General features: G+C 41.6%; 1 protein-coding gene across 1 annotated transcript in view; it reads left to right on the plus strand.

Moving 5' to 3' along the window:
• LOC148532080 (tesmin-like) overlaps window positions 1-13445 on the plus strand; it is a 190888-nt gene extending 177443 nt beyond the window's left edge. Inside the window, exons 13-14 of the mRNA XM_088468382.1 lie at window positions 1290-1399; window positions 12961-13445. Coding sequence (XP_088324508.1) covers window positions 1290-1399; window positions 12961-13147 — 297 coding nt within the window. The 3' untranslated portion in view covers window positions 13148-13445. The remainder of the gene's footprint in view (window positions 1-1289; window positions 1400-12960) is intronic.
• The last annotated feature ends 6985 nt before the right edge of the window (window positions 13446-20430 follow it).

Here is a 20430-nt window from a genome sequence, read left to right on the forward strand (position 1 = left end):
GGCTACCAACCATGTATGACCACTATGACAATCACTGTTACCGTGTAGTCAGTTCTATTCCTCACTGTAGAGGAAATGTTTTGTTGTTCTGTAGTCATTAATAGCTTTCACAGTGCTGTGGATGGGACCACTATAAATCATTATAAAGCATTGCTATGAGATTAGCATTTGAGGCACACTATGGACCTATACCTGCACAGATTAGGATATCACAGTAAACTGTTTTTATTGGCTAACATTTAATTATTCACTGCAATATTCAGATGCAGAATTCCAACCAAATATAGTATACTGCATGTTGGTAGTTCAGCCCTGTAATTGTCCTTTATCTTTTGGGGTTATCTATATATAATGTAGCCTGGGTTTATAGACTTTACAGAAGGATAAGGCAAAGATAAAAGTGTCCATCAATAACCTGAACACCTCACACATGACAACTATATAGATATTAGTATTTTGGACCTGTTATTCGCCGGGTCGCTAACTACTATGCAGAGTTATTCCCCCCTCTCTCTTCCAACACCTTCCCATCTCCGTCCCCCATCTCCCCCTATTTCCCTATTTGCAGGTGTTGTTTTTTCCTTCAACTTCTCTCTCCCTGGAACCCTTCCTCTCTGCATTTGGCACCTTGACCCCTCTCCTCTCTCTCCTGGCACCTCTCCTCTCTGCCCTGACACCTTGCTCCTTCTTCTCTCTCTCCTGGCACCTCTCCGCTCTACCCTGACACCTTGCCCCTTCTTCTCTCTCTCCTGGCACCTCTCCGCTCTACCTGACACCTTGCCCCTTCTTCTCTCTCTCCTGGGACCCTTCCTCACTGTGTTTGGCACCTTGACCCCTCTCCTCTCTCTCCTGGCACCTCTCCTCTCTACCCTGACGCCTTGCCCCTTCTTCTCTCTCTCCTGGCACCTCTCCTCTCCGCCCTGGCAATTTGTCCCCTGTGCTATCTTGCTCACTTACTCTCTTTCTCTCTCCTGGGATCCCTTCTCTCTGCCCTACCACCTTGTCCCTTCTGTCCTCTCTTTCTCTCTCTGCTCTCTCTCCTGGTAATCCTCCTATCTGTCATCTTTCTTTCCCATCTCTCTTCTGGGACCTCTTCTATCTACCCTGCCACTTTAACCCCTCTCCTTTCTCTCCTGGGACCTCTCCTCTCCCCCCTTCTGTTCCTAGCAGCCACTGAGAGCAATGAGGGGGTTGGGGACGGGGCCTCCTCTTAGCTAGTGTGTAACTTCTTACTTGTTTATACCATTATACATTAAATTAACAATGGAAATATGTGTTCTTCATCATAGGGTAAAATAATGTGCTCTTCTATGTGTAAGTGCATCTCCTGTAAAAATTGTGAAGAAGATCCAGAGTGTAAATCTCTTAGGAATATGCAGCAGAACCGAGACGCAGGAAGGTAGGATTCAGCAGAATGCAGCCTATGGCAGCAGTGAGAACTTTGCAAACATGGAAGCAGTTAGGCGATGCTGTGCTGTTTTTTGTGCATTTTTGTGCATTCACACAATCCGAAAGTTTGCCGCCATTTGCCAGTTCATAGTGAAATTCCCAGGGAATTAGGTAAGAGCACCCACTTGCTGTACAATGGGCAAAACACAACATAGGTCATGCATACACACTGAAAGGCTGGAAGAGGCAGGGGGATCTGAAGTTGAGAAAAACAGTAAGTATCAGAAGCGCTGTCAATCATTTTATATTTATTAGTTTAATTACACATTTTAAAAATACAAAAACAACTACAATCCACACGGCCAGTGCGCATATAACTTTAACATATAAAATATATGTACAATACAAGTAAATGACTCTTTCAATCAGTATAATACCGATACAAAACTATTACAGGAAAAATAGGGACCTAGCTCCAATAGAGTGGAAGGATCAGACAATAAATCAGCAGTCAACTAAGATATGTCAACCTTAGAAAATAAAAATAATAGGCAATTAGACTGCGCTCTAAAGTCTATGTTGGGACACCAGCAAGATACAATATTAGGATTATACAATTGATTTTTAATTAAAAAAAGGCTAATTAGCCACACATAGACAAACAGGAAATAATGAAAAATAATAAAATAACAATGCAATAGAGTTGATCAGACACATAAAAAAGACTTAAAAGAAACAGTCTTGAATTCACTTGTATCTGAGAAATAGATACAATACGAAGTAGCAATAATGTGCCTGGGGATCCTTGTCAAAGCGAGTCAATGTATCAATAATCCTTCAATTGGAGGATATTTATACAAGTAAACAAGTATGGTAGCCTGGAGACCAGAAAAAATTGCCTCAGTGGTTATGCTGTATATTAAATTTCACGTATTGGTTCAGCGCAAACCAGGATACAGGGATATTATACCAATATTTAAAACGAGGTGATTCATAGGTATTGGCCAAATCTGGATTACATATAACAGGCTCTCTGTATGAAACAAATAAGTATCGTATAAAGTCAGTGTACGGGTTATGTCATACAAATAAAACTGACATCCCCTATCCTGAGTACACCTGATTGTAAGCTGTATGCTGCATAGATGAATTGCTCGTAATAGAACTCACTTGTAGTATGAGCCGCCAGCTAGGAGCCGTCTCCAAGGGGTTAGCTGTGTCTCTCGAGCAGACAATTTCCAAACGTGACAGTGTGAAGCCCCGGCTGTAAATCTTCTCCAAGGGAAGCCGCAGTATCTCTTAGACGGCTAATTGGTGACCGGCATGTAGTGGAGAGCAAGCCGTAGCAGTAATATGCACTCGCATGCAGGTTAAGGGCAACATTTACTAAGCTGCAGGTTTTAAACCCTGGGTGTTTGGTGGCGGTTTGGCGGCAGTTTCTAAATGACAGCTCTGTTCTATTCTATTCTAAAATTTGTTTTGACGGTGGTTTGGCAGTGGTCTAACAGCGTTTTTGGTCTTAGTAAATCTGTGGATAGCAAAATCGCCACCAAACCTCCTGGGTTTAGAACCACTGCTTAGTAAATTTTGCCCTAATGCTGCCCATCCACTAGACGACAGGCAGAAGACTGCATGATTACGACATTGTAATCATGCAGTCGTTTGTCAGTCAGTGATGTGCCTACACTGAACAAGCAGTCGTTCAGTGTAGGCACATCAATCATCTGCAAACATGCTCAACCTGACGTTATAGTCAGGTTGTCCAGAATGTTTACCCTATGATAGATGTCTAAACGACCAGCGGGAGCGCGCATCAATGGTCGTTTTAGAAATTTTTGCAAACAATTGAACGATAACGATATTGTTATCGTTCAATCGCTCAATTTTATCTTCTAGTGGATGGGCACCTTAAGTCTCCCATATGCAAAATGCTTGGGACCAGAGGTATTTTGGATATCGAATTTTCCCGTATTTTGGAATTTGTGCATACCATAATGAGATATCTTGGGAATGGGACCCAAATCTAAGCACAGAATGTTTCATATACACCTTATACACACGGCCTGCAGGCAATTTTATCAGTAGTTTTAATAATTTTGTTCATCAAACAAAGTTTGTGTATATACATAAAATTTATTTATATACACCTTATACACACAGCCTGAAGGTAATTTTATACAATATTTTTAACAATTTTGTGCCCTAAACAAAGTTTATGTCTCTATCTCAGTCGTGCTCAAAAAATCTGTATTTCGGAATATTTGGATATGGGAGACTCAACCTGTATTATTATTATTAGTTTATTATTATTATTTTATTAATTTGCATATAAAAAAGCAATTTTGTATCTGTAGAAATATACTCAATTATTAAGCAGTAATACAAGTCAGCCATAAGCAGATGTCAAGTAGCTTGTTCAAAATGAAATAGTAACAATTTCAAATAGCTTTCTAGTATGCAAAAGAGCACTTCAGCTGTAACAGATCATGGTTTATGGACTCATTATCAGCTCTTTGTGAGAAGGTCATCGTCTGATTATTCCCCGTCACTTCCCAACTCCCGGGTTTATTGGGGTTGGTTATGTTTAAACACAAAAGTGATCTATCTACTTGGAATTGATAGAGTTTGAAATGAGGTAGTTTGGAGGAGAGGAAGTTTCCATCCAACGTTTTCCCTTTTTGTAATTCTAAAATTTCCGTGATATTCAGCGGAAATGGCACCAACCCTACGTTATGCTGCCCTTGTGGCACATGTGAGCACACCCAGCAATCAGTTTGATTTAATACTTTGCCTACCATGCTATGATAATCCTCTAAAGGATACCCACCCCAGTATGGGTTATATTTATGTTGGCACCGTTGGATACAGTTCTCATCAACTAGGGATCCACAAAGCTCACAAATACAGGAATCTTCACATGATAAACCTCCACACCATCCCAGAGTATCCGGAATGACAGCTCACTTAACAATAACAGTACTAAGATTGGTCAGACACTCCCCAGATTGGCATTGCACTCCTCCTGACTCCACTCCATCAGCACTGCCATCAGCTCCCACTTCCTCAATCGATCTCCCATCACAAAAACTGGATATTCCCGAACCGACCAGGATGGTGAACACTCTAAAAGAGAACATGAAAATGAACACAGCAGGCTCGTCCATTGTCACAACAAGACCAGCAAATTTCTCTTAGTTCAGGTATCTCACTACGACCTTTTCAATCCTCCCGGAACAAGCTCGCAAGCGACAGGTCCACGCTATCAGCCTTGTCTCCGACTTATTTCTCCACCGGTTGATTGACCTTTTTGCAGTGAGTGGAATGGACCCAGGTATCTCTCTCAGCCACCTTCAAAGATGTAGTACTTGTCAGCAGCACCTGGTACGGACCTTCCCACCGATCAGTCAAACAACCTGAACGCATGAAATTTCTGATCATAACATATTCTCCTGGTTCAACATCATGGCAGTTAGTTTCGGGCATATCACGGGACAACAATTTCAATTTCTGCTGCTGTTGCTTTAACTGCTTACTCATTGATATAATATACTTTACAGTTACCTCGTTGTTACCCTTCAAGTCTTCCTGTGGACTTATAATCAAATGAGGTTGTCTACCGAACAGTATTTCAAATGGGGACAGATTTAAAGGAGGTCTAGGAGTGGTCCTTATGCTATGTAGGACCAAAGGTAACGCTTCTGGCCATCCTAGTCCAGTCTCTGCCATGATTTTACTTAACTTATTTTTAATAGTCCCGTTCACCCTCTCTACCTTGGCACTGGCTTGCGGTCGGTAGGGGGTATGAAGTCAGCTATTAATACCCATTAGCTTACACATATTTTGAAAAACACCACCTGTGAAATGAGTACCCCTGTCACTCTCGATGATTTTAGGGATACCGTACCTGCATACAAATTCCTGAACTATTTTCTTGGCAGTAAATGCAGCAGTATAAGTGGCCGCTGGGTAGGCCTTAACCCAATTAGAAAATACATCAGTGCACACTAATACATACTTAAGATTCATGCAGGGTGGTAATTGGATGAAATCAATTTGTATCACCTGGAAAGGTCCATCAGTCGGTGGAATGTGGGACGGTTCGGTAGGGATCGCTTTCCCTATGTTCTTCCTCAAGCAGGTCAGACAGGACATTGCTATCTTTTCTGCTTGTGAAGAAAAACCTGGTGCACACCAGTATGCTCTCACCAACTTGCACATACCTTGTTTTCCCAGATGAGTCAGACCGTGTGCTGCCTCAGCCAGGCTGGGGTAATATGCCTTGGGGGCTACTGGTTTACCTTGTCCATCCCTCCAGAGCCCGGAGGACTCCTGCCCACATCCCTTGGACTTACAAATGGATTTTTTCTGAATTGAACACAAATTTTGCATCTCAATTAATTTCAGCATATCAATTGTTTGGAAAGACATATTTTTTTCAGTTGGAGAAAACATTTTTAACCCTGCTGCCCATTTTGCAGCTTCATCGGCTCTGTTGTTGCCCAGTGACACCGGATCATCCTCCCATGTATGGGTTTTACATTTAATTACTGCCACCACTTTGGGCAGTTGGACTGCTTCTAAAAGATGTTTTATGTGTCGGGAATGTGCAACTGGTGTGCCTGCTGCTGTCATAAAATTTCTCAGACGCTATAGAACCCCAAAATCGTGCACCACCCCGAATGCATACCTCGAGTCAGTGTAAATGTTAGCAGATTTGCCTGCTGCCAGTTCACACGCTCTAGTTAGTGCTACTAACTCTGCCACCTGGGCTGAGTGAGGAGGACCAAGAGGTTTAGCTTCTATGATGTCTGTGTCATTTACAACAGCATAACCTGTACATAATTCACCTGTGTCTGTTTGTCTATGACAACTCCCATCCGTATAAAAAGTCACATCCACATACTCTAAAGGTGTGTCATGTATGTCAGGTCTAGCAGTAAATGTTTGATTCAGATATTTCATACAATCGTGCGTATCATTATGTCCGCTGAACTCACCTCCCACCAGCAACTCGCCTCCTTCCACCCTTTGTACATACGTTGCTGGATTCAGCATGCTGCAACGTTTAACAGTGATGTTTGCGGGTGCGATTAGAGCTAGTTCCCATTTGGTAAACCTAGCTGAAGAGACGTGTCTGGTTTGAGCTGAGTTCAACAGAGCAGATACAGCATGGGGAGTGTAGACAATCATATCATGACCCAGTACTATGTCCTCACTTTTACTCACCAATAGAGTGGTAGCTGCTACACTTCTCAGACAAGTGGGGAGTGATCTTGCTACAGTGTCCAATTGGGCACTGTAGTATGCTACGGGCCTTGGCATCACCATGTTTTTGTGTAAGGACACCTGCAGCACAACCATCGGCTTCCGTACAATACAAATCAAAAGGTTTTTCATAATCGGGTATTCCCAATGCAGGAGCTTTTGTCAGACTATCCTTAAGATTGAGGAAAGCCTGCTCTGATTCCTCTGTGTGTATGACACGATCAGGCTTTGAGGAAGAGACTAATTCCTGTAAAGGCAAGGCCAAAATAGAAAAACCTGGGATCCACATTCTACAGTATCCACACATTCCCAAGAAGGTACGAATTTGCTGTTGATTCTGCGGCAGTGTCATGTTCTGTATGGCCTGGATTCTATCATTTGTAAGATGTCGTAACCCCTGGGTTAGGCAGTGTCCCAAATATTTTACTCTGGATTGGCACGGCTGTAGTTTGTCCTTAGCCACCTTGTGTCCTGTATGCGAGAGATGAAGTAACAAAAGTTTAGTATCATTCAAACATGACATAAAAGAGTCAGAACATAGCAATAAATCGTCCACATATTGAATTAGAACAGATCCATTGGCAGGTTGAAAGGATTGTAAACAGTCGTGCAATGCCTGGGAGAAGATACTGGGGCTGTCTATGAAACCTTGGGGTAACCGTGTCCATGTGAATTGTATACATCTGTATGTAAATACGAATAGATACTGACAGTCAGGGTGGAGAGGCACAGAGAAGAAAGCAGAACAGAGGTCAATGACAGTGAAATGGGTTGCATTAGGTGGGATCTGCATAAGGATGACAGCTGGATTTGGCACTACAGGGAATTGGCTTTCTACCACCTTATTAACACCTCTAAGGTCTTGTACCAGCCTATAACCCCTCCCACCACTCTTTTTCACTGGAAAAATGGGACTGTTGGCTACACTAGCTGTATGAACTAAAATTACCTGTTGCAATAATCGCTCAATTATTGGAAAGACCCCTAACTCTACCTTCTGTTTTACTGGGTACTGGGGAATTTTTGGAGCTTGCCTACCGCTTTTTAAACTTACCATTACAGGGCTTACGTTTGCCATTAATCCAGTGTCCTGTCCATCCTTAGTCCACAGGGAATTTGGAATTTGGGACAATATTTCATCTACCTGGGATGGATTTTCATTTAAACTTGTAGAGTGATACATTATCCTTTGGAGATTGTCCAACATATCCCGCACCTCGTGTGCAACTCTCTCTGGGATATCTAAAAATACACCATCAGGGGTGCAATATATAACACATCCCATCTTACATAACAAGTCTCTGCCCAGTAGGTTAGTAGGAGTCACAGCAGCCAGAAGGAAAGAATGCCTGGTATGCAACGGCCCAATAGTAACCTCTGTGGACTTTGTTAAAGGATAATGTTCCACTTTACCTGTTACACCCATTGTTGGTACTGTCTCATTGGTCACCTGTAAATTAACGGGAGATTTTATCACTGACCTGGTCGCCCCTGTGTCTACAAGAAAAGGATATTCAGTACCAGCTACATCAACCATCATGACCGGTTCTTCCCATTAACCTGACTATCTGTAGACTACAGGTATGACCTGACCCCTAGCGTTGGCTACCATTCTCCAATATAGCATTTACGGCCACAATTGGAGCTGGTGCCTGCTGGACATTTGCTGGTCTCAGTGCATATCCCTTATGGGGATGTCCACGTCTTCCCTGATTTGGGGTTCCTACTCTTTTAACTGTACAGTTTCTACTTAAGTGTCCTGTTTGTTTACAGTTAAAACATGTTCGTGGATCGGGTGAAGACGTGTTGTTGTGAGGTTTGAGCAGAGGGTAAAGGTGATGGATATGGGTAAGGATAGGGAGGGTAAGGGTATTGTGGGGGATATGAAGTTTGTGAGTAGTATGGGACCTGTGGTTGTATTGGGTTAGTGGAATAGAGCTGTGTTTGTTGTTGCGTGGGGTTAGTGAGGGCATATATCTGTTCAGATGTAAGTGTGTGTGCACTTGATGCGAGTGTGTCTGTTGGCTTTGATGTTACCGTCATTCCCTCCAGAGCTTGGATACTGACAGCCATTAGTTTTTCACTCTGGGCCTCTCTGTTCTTTGAGATGTTTTTATCATGTTCAATGGCAGATTCTATGAGGGTATCTATTGTGAGTCCCCTCCAGCCAGGCTGTGAGGTCTGAACCCGAGTCTTTAAATTCTCTTTCAGACCATCCATGAGTACCGTGACTATCATTCCCCTGTGGTGAGTGCTATCCTTAATATCTTCTATCCCAGTGTACTGGGTGATAGCCGGCAGAGCCCGGTCGCAATAATCTTCTGCAGATTCACTCTCCTTTTGCTTAATGGTGAAAATTTTGTTCCAGTTAACTACTACTGGAAAATATATACCCAATCGAGTTACAATGCGGGAAATGTTACCTTGGTTTACTTGGTCTGTTAAGGGAACGTCACCATCCAATACACAATCCGTGATAAATTTTGTCACGTCGGTAGTGCGTGGTAGGCAGGCCCTTAACACCACATGCCAATCTTTATTGGTTGGCTCATGTGAACTACCCAAATTTCTCAAAAATCTTTGACATTTGGCTAGTTCCTTTTTGGGATCGGGGAAATCATTTATGATGGAATTTAGTTCTGCTCTTGTCCAAGGACAATGCATTACTACTTCCCTCGTGGGCACTACACCGTTCGCATCTGCATTTCCATTCGGAACAGTTATCGTCCGAATGGGATGCAGACCAGTAGCGCTGCTACCTTTGACCTTGTTACCTGGCTGGGGGTTTAATCTGTTGCTGCTACGTATGGTATTAACAACTTCCTCTACGGGTGCAGAGGGTGTTAACACTTCCCTTGCTGTTACCGATGGAGATGACGGCACTACTCGTGATTGTGGTGATACAGCATCTATCATTTGCACAGCATGGGAAATGGCAGACATTACAATAGGCTCATCATCCACATCATAAACATTTTCTTTATGGTTGCTTAAGAGAAGGTACAAGTTGCTTGTTACATTTTTATGGGTATTTTTGGTAACTGTACTTGCACCTCCATCCACATAAGGTGGGGGAGGTGAGCGTGAACTGCTGGCAATACTCTCCACAACGCTACCTTGCTGCACGTGCGTGCCATTTTGCGGCCTGCCCGCATTGCAATTTAGCGTCGCGGATGTATTCTCTGGCAATGCACTCGCAATGCTAGTTTGCGTCACTTGCGCATTTTTAAGCCACGCATCCCCTTCATGCTGCCACAACTTTAAACATTCATAATATTTTACTTTTTTCTCTCGGGAGCGCATCAAACTGATGTGATCTCGGACATTATCTAGTACATTTTTATCAAAACTACCAATTCTGGGAAACGGTCTAACACTCTTCATCGTCATTTTAAACCATACATCACAGTACCTTATCGCATAAGTACCGTACTTAGTATGCATAATACGACGGGCCGATCCAATCGGCGCTTCCATTAGCAGCACATCATTGTCTAACATCTCTACTGTTTGCGCGGCTCCCATTCTGAGACAAATCCTACGCTTTTCAATAAAGATTTAAACTGGTGAAAGAAAATCAAGATACTTTCACTTAACTGTGGACGATTTAAACGGCGGCGCCCACACACCTGGATAAGATTTGAAAAAGGTAACTTCCACACCCGGATAAGATTTAGTAAGGCAACTTCCACACCTATGGAAGTTTGTATGTTGGCTACTTCCACGCACCTCTCTACAACAAAGACAACATGTACACCTGCTACTGTGTATAGAACGGTAAGCTGCTTACCGCGCGACTAGCACTTAGCCCTTAAAGGTCATACGGTACCTTTAACTGTAGGGAACAAGTTACCCCTACCAACAAATACTCAGTTACACACTTTTTCCTGCACAGAAAAATACACGTTAACCCAGATATTGATAACAATTGAAAAAAATTTAAAACCTCAACGGCTTTGTTTAAAACACGTGGCAGCACAACCGGAAGTACGTATACGCTATTGTGCGACCAGTCGCATACACAATAATGTGACTACCACACAACCGTATGACAACTTTTTAGCTGCGTACGCAAAAGTGCATCTTTGCTGTGCACAAAACTGCGACTCAGCCGCATACTCAATACTGCGGCACCCCTAAATGTTAGGTTCTATCAACAAAGGAAAACAAACTTTTACCTCTCTTGTCCCTGGATTCTAGTCAGCTTCCTTGGCTCACACGGAAACGGATAGCGATCTTTCAGCACAAAGCGGTTACAGGTAAACCCTGCATGTGGCCACTCCACCCTTTGCTGAGATATCGATAGCCGTATGTACCATGTGAATAGATAAGTGACTTCACTACGAGCCCCCAACTAACGATACTGGAACAGAACCTCTATACACTCCTTCCTATACCTTCTAATATCCTGCTATACCTTTTAAGTATGACGCTAATTTGCGTATACACTCATACAGTAAATAAAGACTTCAGACCTGGAATCTGTGGTTCCAAAGCACAAGTATTATTCAAGTAAAAGTACAGTCAGTTACACGCTATTGATCCAGACACAATTCGCCGCAAAGGAATTATACAGACACAAGTACAGTATACATACGCAGCGCTTCCGGACCAGATGTTAGGCATCAGTAAGAAACCCCTTCGTCAATCAGCATTCAGCACAAAGACCAAGACCCAGTGTTGGAGCACACATATTTATACCCCCCAGAAATAGACAACACAATAGAGAAGTTTGTTGCTGATGCCATTGGTTCCCAAGGGGGATGCATCTGTTACAGAGCGTTTAACAGGCTGATTCAAATAGACCCAATTCAGCCTCCAACAACTGGTGGTCTCTGGTTTCCCGCCTCGTGCAACATCCTAACAGTTATTCATATAATATACATTTTGTTGCTTGAAGTCTCTGCGGTCCATAAGTTGAGAATGCATGATGCGATCTCCACACCGATGATACCGGAATACTGTGGAGAGAGTACGCATCAGTACAATCCCAAACACGACTTACTTATCATGTGTAAAACCTTAATTACCAAATAATCTTTATTTCACAGCATTTAGACTAAATGAACAAACTTAAATCTTATACCTTAAAGCTTATGGAACCTTGTATATGAATATGTAATGTGTGAGTATGCAGGGTTTGATATAAGAATGCTAGTTAACTTGGGACAGATGCGTGCGCATTTAGCTAATAAACAGCGTTTTCATTATGCATTCGCTAATATGCGACTAGTTAACAGCGCAATTATGCGTATTAATGTGTATATGAGGAATGGTGAAAGATGCAATCGCATGGTGCTAACAGTGATATCGCCACATGTACTAAAGTGTGAGTTTAGCTAAATTGGCACTTGGGCGGCCATTCGCAAAATGGCATCTTGCGATCTCATTTCCAAGATGGCGTTTTGCAGCCAGTCGCAAGATGGCGTCGCTGCGATTCAATTTTAAACTGATCTTGTCTCAGACAATAATCCAGCTTTGACAAAACTGAAGTACTTTTTTGGGGTGTCCTAAGGTACTTTTTAAAAGATTTTTGACACAGATTACCTTTAGGGGATTGTCCAAGGGGAGCAGGGTGTTTTTTGGAAGTCTGCACCCCTGTAGTTTTGGGTCTAAAAACTAAATCTCCTGTAGGGTTGAGTGTAAAAATCTTAAGTCCCTTGTTGGGCTTCTGCTGGATATAGACCGGCGGCATTTAGTCCGCCAGTCTATAAATTACATCCCCTGTAGTTTGAATGATGGAGTATGGCCTCCTGAAGTGACCCAAATATCAGTATAATAAAAGACTGAATTTAAATAAAACTCAGTTCTTCCAGAGATGATAACATGAAGCATTGGAGTAATGCTTTTTCTTATTCAATTAAATGGGCGGTATCCAATTAGCCCCGCAAATTTTTTGGGCGCTAATGGATCCCCTGGGGCTATTCAATTAGCTCTGCAACGCTGGCACTTGTTGTTTATTTCCTTTCCGGGACCTCCGAGGTCCCTATAAAAAATCCCAGATAAGTGTCCTGTTTTCCCAGACCATATTGGTCCGTCAACTTCTCACGGATTCTATGTGATTTTGAGTGAAAATTATATATTTTTCAGGCGAGAAATACATGAGCTTATTGGATAGCCCAGAAAAACAACAGGTAAAATAGAAAAAAAACTCCAGTTTTTCGGGGCTATTTGGATACCGCCCAAGGAACAGAAATGCAGAATAATAATAATGAGGCATGTGTCAACAGAAGGTAATGAAGGTATACATTAGTAATGTATGTAATAGTAGCACTGACACTCTGCTCTTCTTTACTTTCTCCATAGTCTTGTACAAATTTGTTCTTCTATCAAAGTAGTGAGAGCAACATGTGCTTGTCTTCTAGCTCAAGCTGAAGAAGCAGAAAAACAGGGATATTCTGCTTGCCTGGCACAGCAAATGGTAATTGAAGAATTTGGGAAATGTTTAGCACAGATATTACACACAGCTGTCCAAGGAGAAACCTGTTCATGAAAGTTATTTTAAATCTACAAATGACTGAATTGCTCAATTATTACTTTTAAAATCTTTTATTTTCCTTTGCTGTTGCAATGTATATGGTATACCAAGGGCGCTTGTCCTCTAAGTGTGGTGTTACGTCAATGTTGTGGATTCATTTTAAATTGTTGTTTTTTTGTTGTTATGTATGAATGGGAATGGCATGTTTAATGTGGATTAAACTAATCCTTTTCATCAATAGCATTTAGAAGAAATTAGATTTTGCAATAAAAAAGTCAAGTACAGGTGGTGGGTTATTGAGAAATAAGTTTTAGGCTTGGGTTTTGTTAAATTACAGTTTTACATGTTAAACTACTGGAATACTTTACATAAATACAGTATATTAGTAAAGTTGAATTGGCTTGTAGCTTATTTTCTTCCCAATATATTCTCTTCCCAATATATTCCAGGAAAAAGAAAGACTTGTAATGTAAATAGCACACTGTTACTAAACACCACGGCCTGATTCTGAATTGCACGCAATTGCAGCCGTATCTCTTGGGGGTTTTCTCTTTCAAACTGCAAATGTGTCATGGGCTACAATTACATACTCAACTTTGAGCATCTATGAGCGATTCTATATGCATCTTAGTCACTCCTCATTGATGGCGTATTGTGCATTACTGGGTGACAACAGGACATTAATGTAGGAGAACTGTCCCATGGGCAGTTGCGACCTATTCTGAGTTGTGCGTAGACTTCACGCCAATTTCTGTCAGATCTTCTGCACCAAGCATGGAGTACAGGGAAGTGCCATTACTAGTAATGACAGCTGCCCTCTCGGCCAAAGGTGTGGTAGCCTATTGCATTGACATGCCCGACTCATAATACAGGGGGATGTTCACATAGGGCTTCTGATCACAGAAAACAGCCAGACTTGTGACTACATTACGTGCAATTGGCTGTTTCGTACTAATTTATGTGTTGAACACTAAGGGAAAAGATCAATCCCGATGGCCATATACTTTCCACACCAGCATCTGCCATAATAATCATTACTTGGAGCTCTCACTCCAATATGTTGAAAACTTTAATACATTGGCAAATGAAAGGCAAATTTAACCAATAATCAAGGTGGGTTCCTTTCTCTGTACATGGGGCCTGATTCAGAGCCGTTCGCTATTTGCGGTCGTTCGTTCAAAAACAAGGGGTGGCTATTCAAATGATCCGTTCGCAAATTGCAGTCTGTTCACACCTCTAAGTCTGAACGAGCGAGCAAAACATACGCTCGTTTATTTGTTAAAAACGCCCCCTGGCCGCTCGCTAGATTAATCGAGTACATCGACCAGCGTATGAACTGCTCGCTATTCTTGTGGTTGGTTTTTGCTACCACAATCTTGCGAGCCGTTCTGGCTATAAAATAACCCAGTGACGTGGTCAATGACGCTGCTGTATTAATTATGCACACCCATAAAACGCCCGTTTTGACCTTTAAGCACGCCTGCGTTCTGATCTCCACTCCCCGTTTTCAAGCACCTTCCCCTGTTACCACCCACATACGCCTCATTCTGTCACTCAAAATAGCAGGCATTCGCTATATTGCGAGCACATGAATTTCGGCCGCACTGACTGGTTCGCGCATGCGTAGAACGATCCGTACGCATGCGCAGATGTGCGAACATCGCTCGGAACGAGCGTACTGCCGCTAGCGAGTGGCTCTGAATGAGGGCCATGGTCAGTTAATGATACAGTATAATTTATTGTGTATAGAACACACATCCTGTTAACATTGCATACATTAAAATGCACAAATGCAAATATGTAAATTGCCCACAGGAAGCTATGTATGTACTGGCATACTCGTCTTCAAAAGTGTAACTTGATTCAGTATGCAATGTATTAACAAATACATAGAAACAATGCATATATATCTGCTCAACCTGGGTCCGTATGAAGTCATAAGGTGGGTACACATTAGGCAATCCCCTAATGCGATGCCCGATGGTGCCGATTAACATCATATCGGGCGGGCAGTACATACTGCACGATCTGGTGACCAACCGCTCAATATGTCGTTGACCGGCACCATTGACCTTGTCGATAGCTGTTTCGCTTCATCGTCCGTGCATGCATGGAATGACCCCAGTGTCAAGTGGGGGTGCGTATAGTGGGTAAACACTAAATAATGTGCCCCATATGACGGTCCGATCCGCGGGATCAGACGACATGTCGTCTAGTGTGTGCCCGGCATTACAGTGGGACCTGTCACCTTCTGTCGCTTCCATTGTGAGACATTCATGCACTGAGTACACTTTGTGGGCTCCCCCACTTCCCAAACATAATATCCTGTAACAAAGTTGTAGCTTATCAGGTAAAAACACCTCAAAAATGGCCTATAACTATGGTGCATATACATCTCAACACTGGAGCATATATCTGCTCAACTTTGGTTTGTACACATAGCCTACTTTGGGGCACACATCTGCATAACCTTGGCTGAGCAGAGACATACGATGAGCACTCACCACTAAACTTACTGCTGTGCCAGTAAGTGTTGGTAAGGGGTCATATATGTCTCAGTTTTCCAAGGAAAGTCCCAGATTTTTCTGCTTAAGGACTTTCCCTGTCACTTAGAGCTACAGTCATCATCTGCTGAATTCACCTAAACCAGAACTCAAACAGGGTCTACACATAAAGACAGTGCAGACATTATCACAAGAGTCAATGGTGAATGGATACAGATGCTGCATGCCCTGTGGTCTTTCAGCTATGTTCCATCCAACACTCTACAGTTCTGGTTCACCTAGCAGTGAACACATCTCCGACTGAATGTACTACAGCATGTCCAAATTCACCTGGACAAGCAAAAAAGACGAATTGGAGAAATTTCTATTGCTTTGCAAACGTATAATGTGAGTGTTATTTTGTTATTGAAAATGTTGGAAGCCCTAATATATGATATAAAATACATGGCGACAAAGGCATTACTTCTTTTGTATCAACAAACAGATGATATTAGGGCTATAAATATTATATGTTTGTCTATTACACCCAGTAAATATGTTGGGTCAGAACTCTGCAGTAGATGGGATAAGATGTGCAGAATGTCACCTCTCAGAGTGATACAAGCGTCTTTCTCCATAAACAATCTCTGAATCGATGTGGCTGCAAATAACTAAATCCAGCAATGACCTCTTACGCAGAATCCTAGCCAACTGCATTAGTGTAGGAAAAATCCAGCAGTCCTCGCAGGTCCCTTCTGTTAATGTGGTAACATACATTGCATATTGCAAGAGAAAGCCTTTCATTTATTAATATAGATGAAGGCATATAGAGTTTGGAGTTGATAAATATCCATTAACATGTAACACATCCGCTTTTGATAGATATATCTGTTATATTAGTAGAATGATATCTCTGTCACACTTCCTGACAGTGTGTTCCATATTAATGACGCTGTTATTGTGTTATCCAGAACACGTCACTCATTTTCATTTGCCCCTGTGAATTACTAAAGAAATACACAATGCAGTGCCTATATGTAATATATTCTGTGTTAGTGATGAAGATAGTGTTTGAGGGAAAAAAAAATATTGAAAGATAGAAATAAAAAACAAAAACAAGGAAGAACACATGTACTGCCTATCCATTTATTTATATATACACACGTCCATCATCTCTACAATTATCTTCAAAGGCAAAAGTTTTAATATTATGAAATAAAATAATATATCAATAACAAGGCTGCAGGAGCAGTGTGGGAGATATTGCTGTCGTAGGTTAGTTATTTATGTTTTTTTAATCTGTGCCTGTTTATCCTCATTTTAGATCAGTTGTCATATTAATCTATAAAATCCAAATTGGTTACAATCTGTTTACAATGACAAATAGTGAATATGTAAAGTACAATATTTGAGAATATTCCTTCATGTTCTATACATGTGTCCCAGTGCAAGGTTCAGGTTTGATGTGTTACCCCTTCCCCACACAAGCAAAAAAACCTGGGTGTTTTCATGTGAATGCGCATCGAGCCGGCTCTGGCATATGTGTGAAAGGTCCGACCCCAGTTGACAGTCCCGGGTCCGCAACACTAGTCGCTATCATGGTTTTTCCCGGGACTTCCAACCTGGGTTGACGACTCCACTCAGGTCTGAAAGGTGCTTCCCGGAACTTGATGACCCAGATCACACCTAAAAGAAATTGATTGGCTGGGTTCAGTAGCACTTGGAGATGACATAATCTCTAAGCGCCCACTGAATGCCGGAAGCCCCGAGTCACTGTAAGACCAGGTCCGACATGATGGTTGACGACCCGGGAATAACCCTTGTGTGAAAGGGGTAGCCCGGCTTCAACCCGTGCTCAGTAGAGCTGATTCGGAGCCGCTCGCTAGATGCGATCGCTCGCACAATGTGTATGCAAATTGTGTAGGCAGTGCAAAGCACTAGTACGCCCAGTATTTCTTAGAGAACGATCACATAGTGTATGCAGACACCCACCAGCCTGTCTTAATACGCCCACTTGTGCACGTCATGTCCAGGAAGTGTATGCAACCATCGGTACATCGGGTAACATGGGATGCGATCGCAGCACTTGAGGTTGACCATATCCTGCCGTAAGCACTGCGAGCACTTCAGTGTAAAAACAAGACAGGTGACGTGTACTATGATGCTGTCTTATAATTATGCACACCTATTAAACGCCGTTGAGATGCTCAGACACGCCTGCGGTTGCACCTCCACTCCTCCGTTTTTAATGGCCAGCCCGTTACCACCTACAAACGGCTTCCCCTGTCACTCACTCGGCTGCGATGTCTCTGCGCAGCGAGCGAACGCATTGTGAACTTTCGCTAAGGTATGCGCACGTGAACACGCATGCGCACAATGCATACACATTGCATACCATCGGCAGCAGCGAGCGTTTGCATCTTAGCGAGCGAGTCTGAATGAGCTCCAGTGTCCCGTGTGTTTGTTTTTTAAACTGTGCAACACGGTAATTATATTACCACGATCGATAACTGATAATTATTGCTGCTGTTGTTGTGTTGGAGGATAAACTAACAAAGGGGGCAGTGAACACAGGATGATTAAATCATTCCATCCGTCATTCATTATTTTCTTTTAGAAAAAAAAAAGATTTCAAAATTGAAACTATAATTATTAATATTGCCACTTTCAATTACAACTCTCACAATTCTATGAATATATTCTGTGCTGTTGTCATAAAGAACAACATTACCCTGGCATCTTATGCTTCAGACTCATATTGTATACTTGTAATTAGGTTTGTTATAGCTCATTACAAAGCAACCTTATGTTCCAATCCAAATCAGCATATAATTAGTCTACATAGCAGATCCTCATATGTTATTCAGATAAAGAGGTTGTAATAAGCCACATTACCTTTAAACGTCTCTATTATAAACACATTAATGGATGATCTTGTTACAAGACAATCAAAACACTACAGATATGCAATTATTAACATTTTGTAAAAGCAAAGTATTTTACGTAATGTAAAAATGGTTTTGTATCCTTGTATTGATTGTACTTGCAGTTGTCATAGCATCTTAGGATACCAATTGTCTGTATTTCATAAGGCAGATTTGGACAATGTTGCTGACTACGACCAGATTAAAGCTGTTCACAAATTGAATTTATTCCTCATCTTTTTACGCCACTGAGATTTGTGTGAATACTGTAGAACAGACATTTGGAAGGTTTTCTAGCCCCCACTGTACCTTACAGTCCTTATACTTTACTGTATATCACATAATCCATCCAATGAGCCCTTTGTTTTAGTACATTATAGTCCTTTTCATTAATACTGTTGCCTGTTTCTGTTTTCTCTAGGTGTTCTCCTAAAATTCTCTTTAGCACCTGTTTTATTATTATTCATTTTTATTGCATTTTTAGACATACAGTATAAATAGGTGGGACACAGAAAATAAATAAAGGGAAGGAGAACAAAATAGGGGGTTGGGATGTTCAAATCCCACACAGTCAATGGAAGTAGCAAAATATGCCATGACAGATTACACATAAAAGGGAATAAACCAGGTTCTTAAAGAAGGATTCGAGGTAATGAGACTATGTTAAGTCATGATAAAACAGACCATGAGTATAGTACAAGCCGATCTATGCACAAAAGACTTTGCCTAAAGGTTAAAGAGGTGTTTCCCTGGTCCGTTAATAACAAACTCATGCCACCTAAACCATTTCATAAGCGAGCAAGAGGGAGAAGTAGAGTAAGGACAGTCAGCTGTTTCCATCTGAATGTTTCTGGGAACTTAAATGCAACCAATGAAATAGGAAGGGGCGAGGGTTGCTTAGGCAATACAGGTTGAGTCTCCCATATCCAAATATTCCGAAATACAGAATTTATTTGGCATGACTGAGATAGTGAAACCTTTGATTTTTGATGGTTCAATGTACACAAACTTTGTCTAAGGCACAAATGATTAAAAATATTGTATAAAATTACCTTCAGGCTGTGTGTATAAGGTGTATATGAAACAAATGAATTTCATATCTGTACACAAACTTTGTTTGAGCCACATAATTATTGAAAATATTGTATAAAATTACCTGCAGGCTGTGTGTATAAGGTGTATATAACACATTAATGCATTGTGTGTGTATATTTGGGTCATATTCCCAAGATATTTCATTATGATGTGCAGTTATTCCAAAATACGGAATATTCCGTTATTAAAAAATACCCCTGGTTCCAAGCATTTTGGATATGGGAGACTCAACCTGTAATAGCTTTTGCAGCAACAAGAATGTGTCCGAGGAGATATCAGTCGTAGGCTGGAACAGAGGGTGGATAGAGGTGGAGGAGAGCTATTACAGGGTTCAAGGCCAGGGAAAGACCCATAACTTGGAAAATCAAGTTTTCTATTTATCTCCAAAAGTGCCAAATCCCAGTACAAGTCCAGAAAATATGAAGAATTTCACAAACATTTCCACAATTGTGCCAACACAATCTAGATTGGGCAGGCCATATCCTATGTTGTTTCTCTGGGGTAAAGTACATCCTGTGAAGGAGCTTGAAGAACATCTTTACGTGGTTAATGCACTTAGCTTTAAACCTCCTAATTTCCCAATTAGCACCTAGCTTTTCTTTTTTATTGATGCACTGTCTGGTTGCATCACTTGTCTCATCCTACACTGATAAACTCCTAAAGGAGTGAAAACGTGGGAAATAGATTGTATACTCAGACTTTTTGTAATGCATAAGCCAGTAATATCACATGCAAAGTTCTGATGCGTTTTTCTGCTTTCTTGGGTGGTTTCATCAGATGTCTCAGAATTACGTTA

Source organism: Taudactylus pleione, unplaced genomic scaffold (genome assembly GCF_031769625.1).
Source record: "Taudactylus pleione unplaced genomic scaffold, aTauple2 ptg000085l, whole genome shotgun sequence".
Classification (NCBI taxonomy): domain Eukaryota; kingdom Metazoa; phylum Chordata; class Amphibia; order Anura; family Myobatrachidae; genus Taudactylus; species Taudactylus pleione.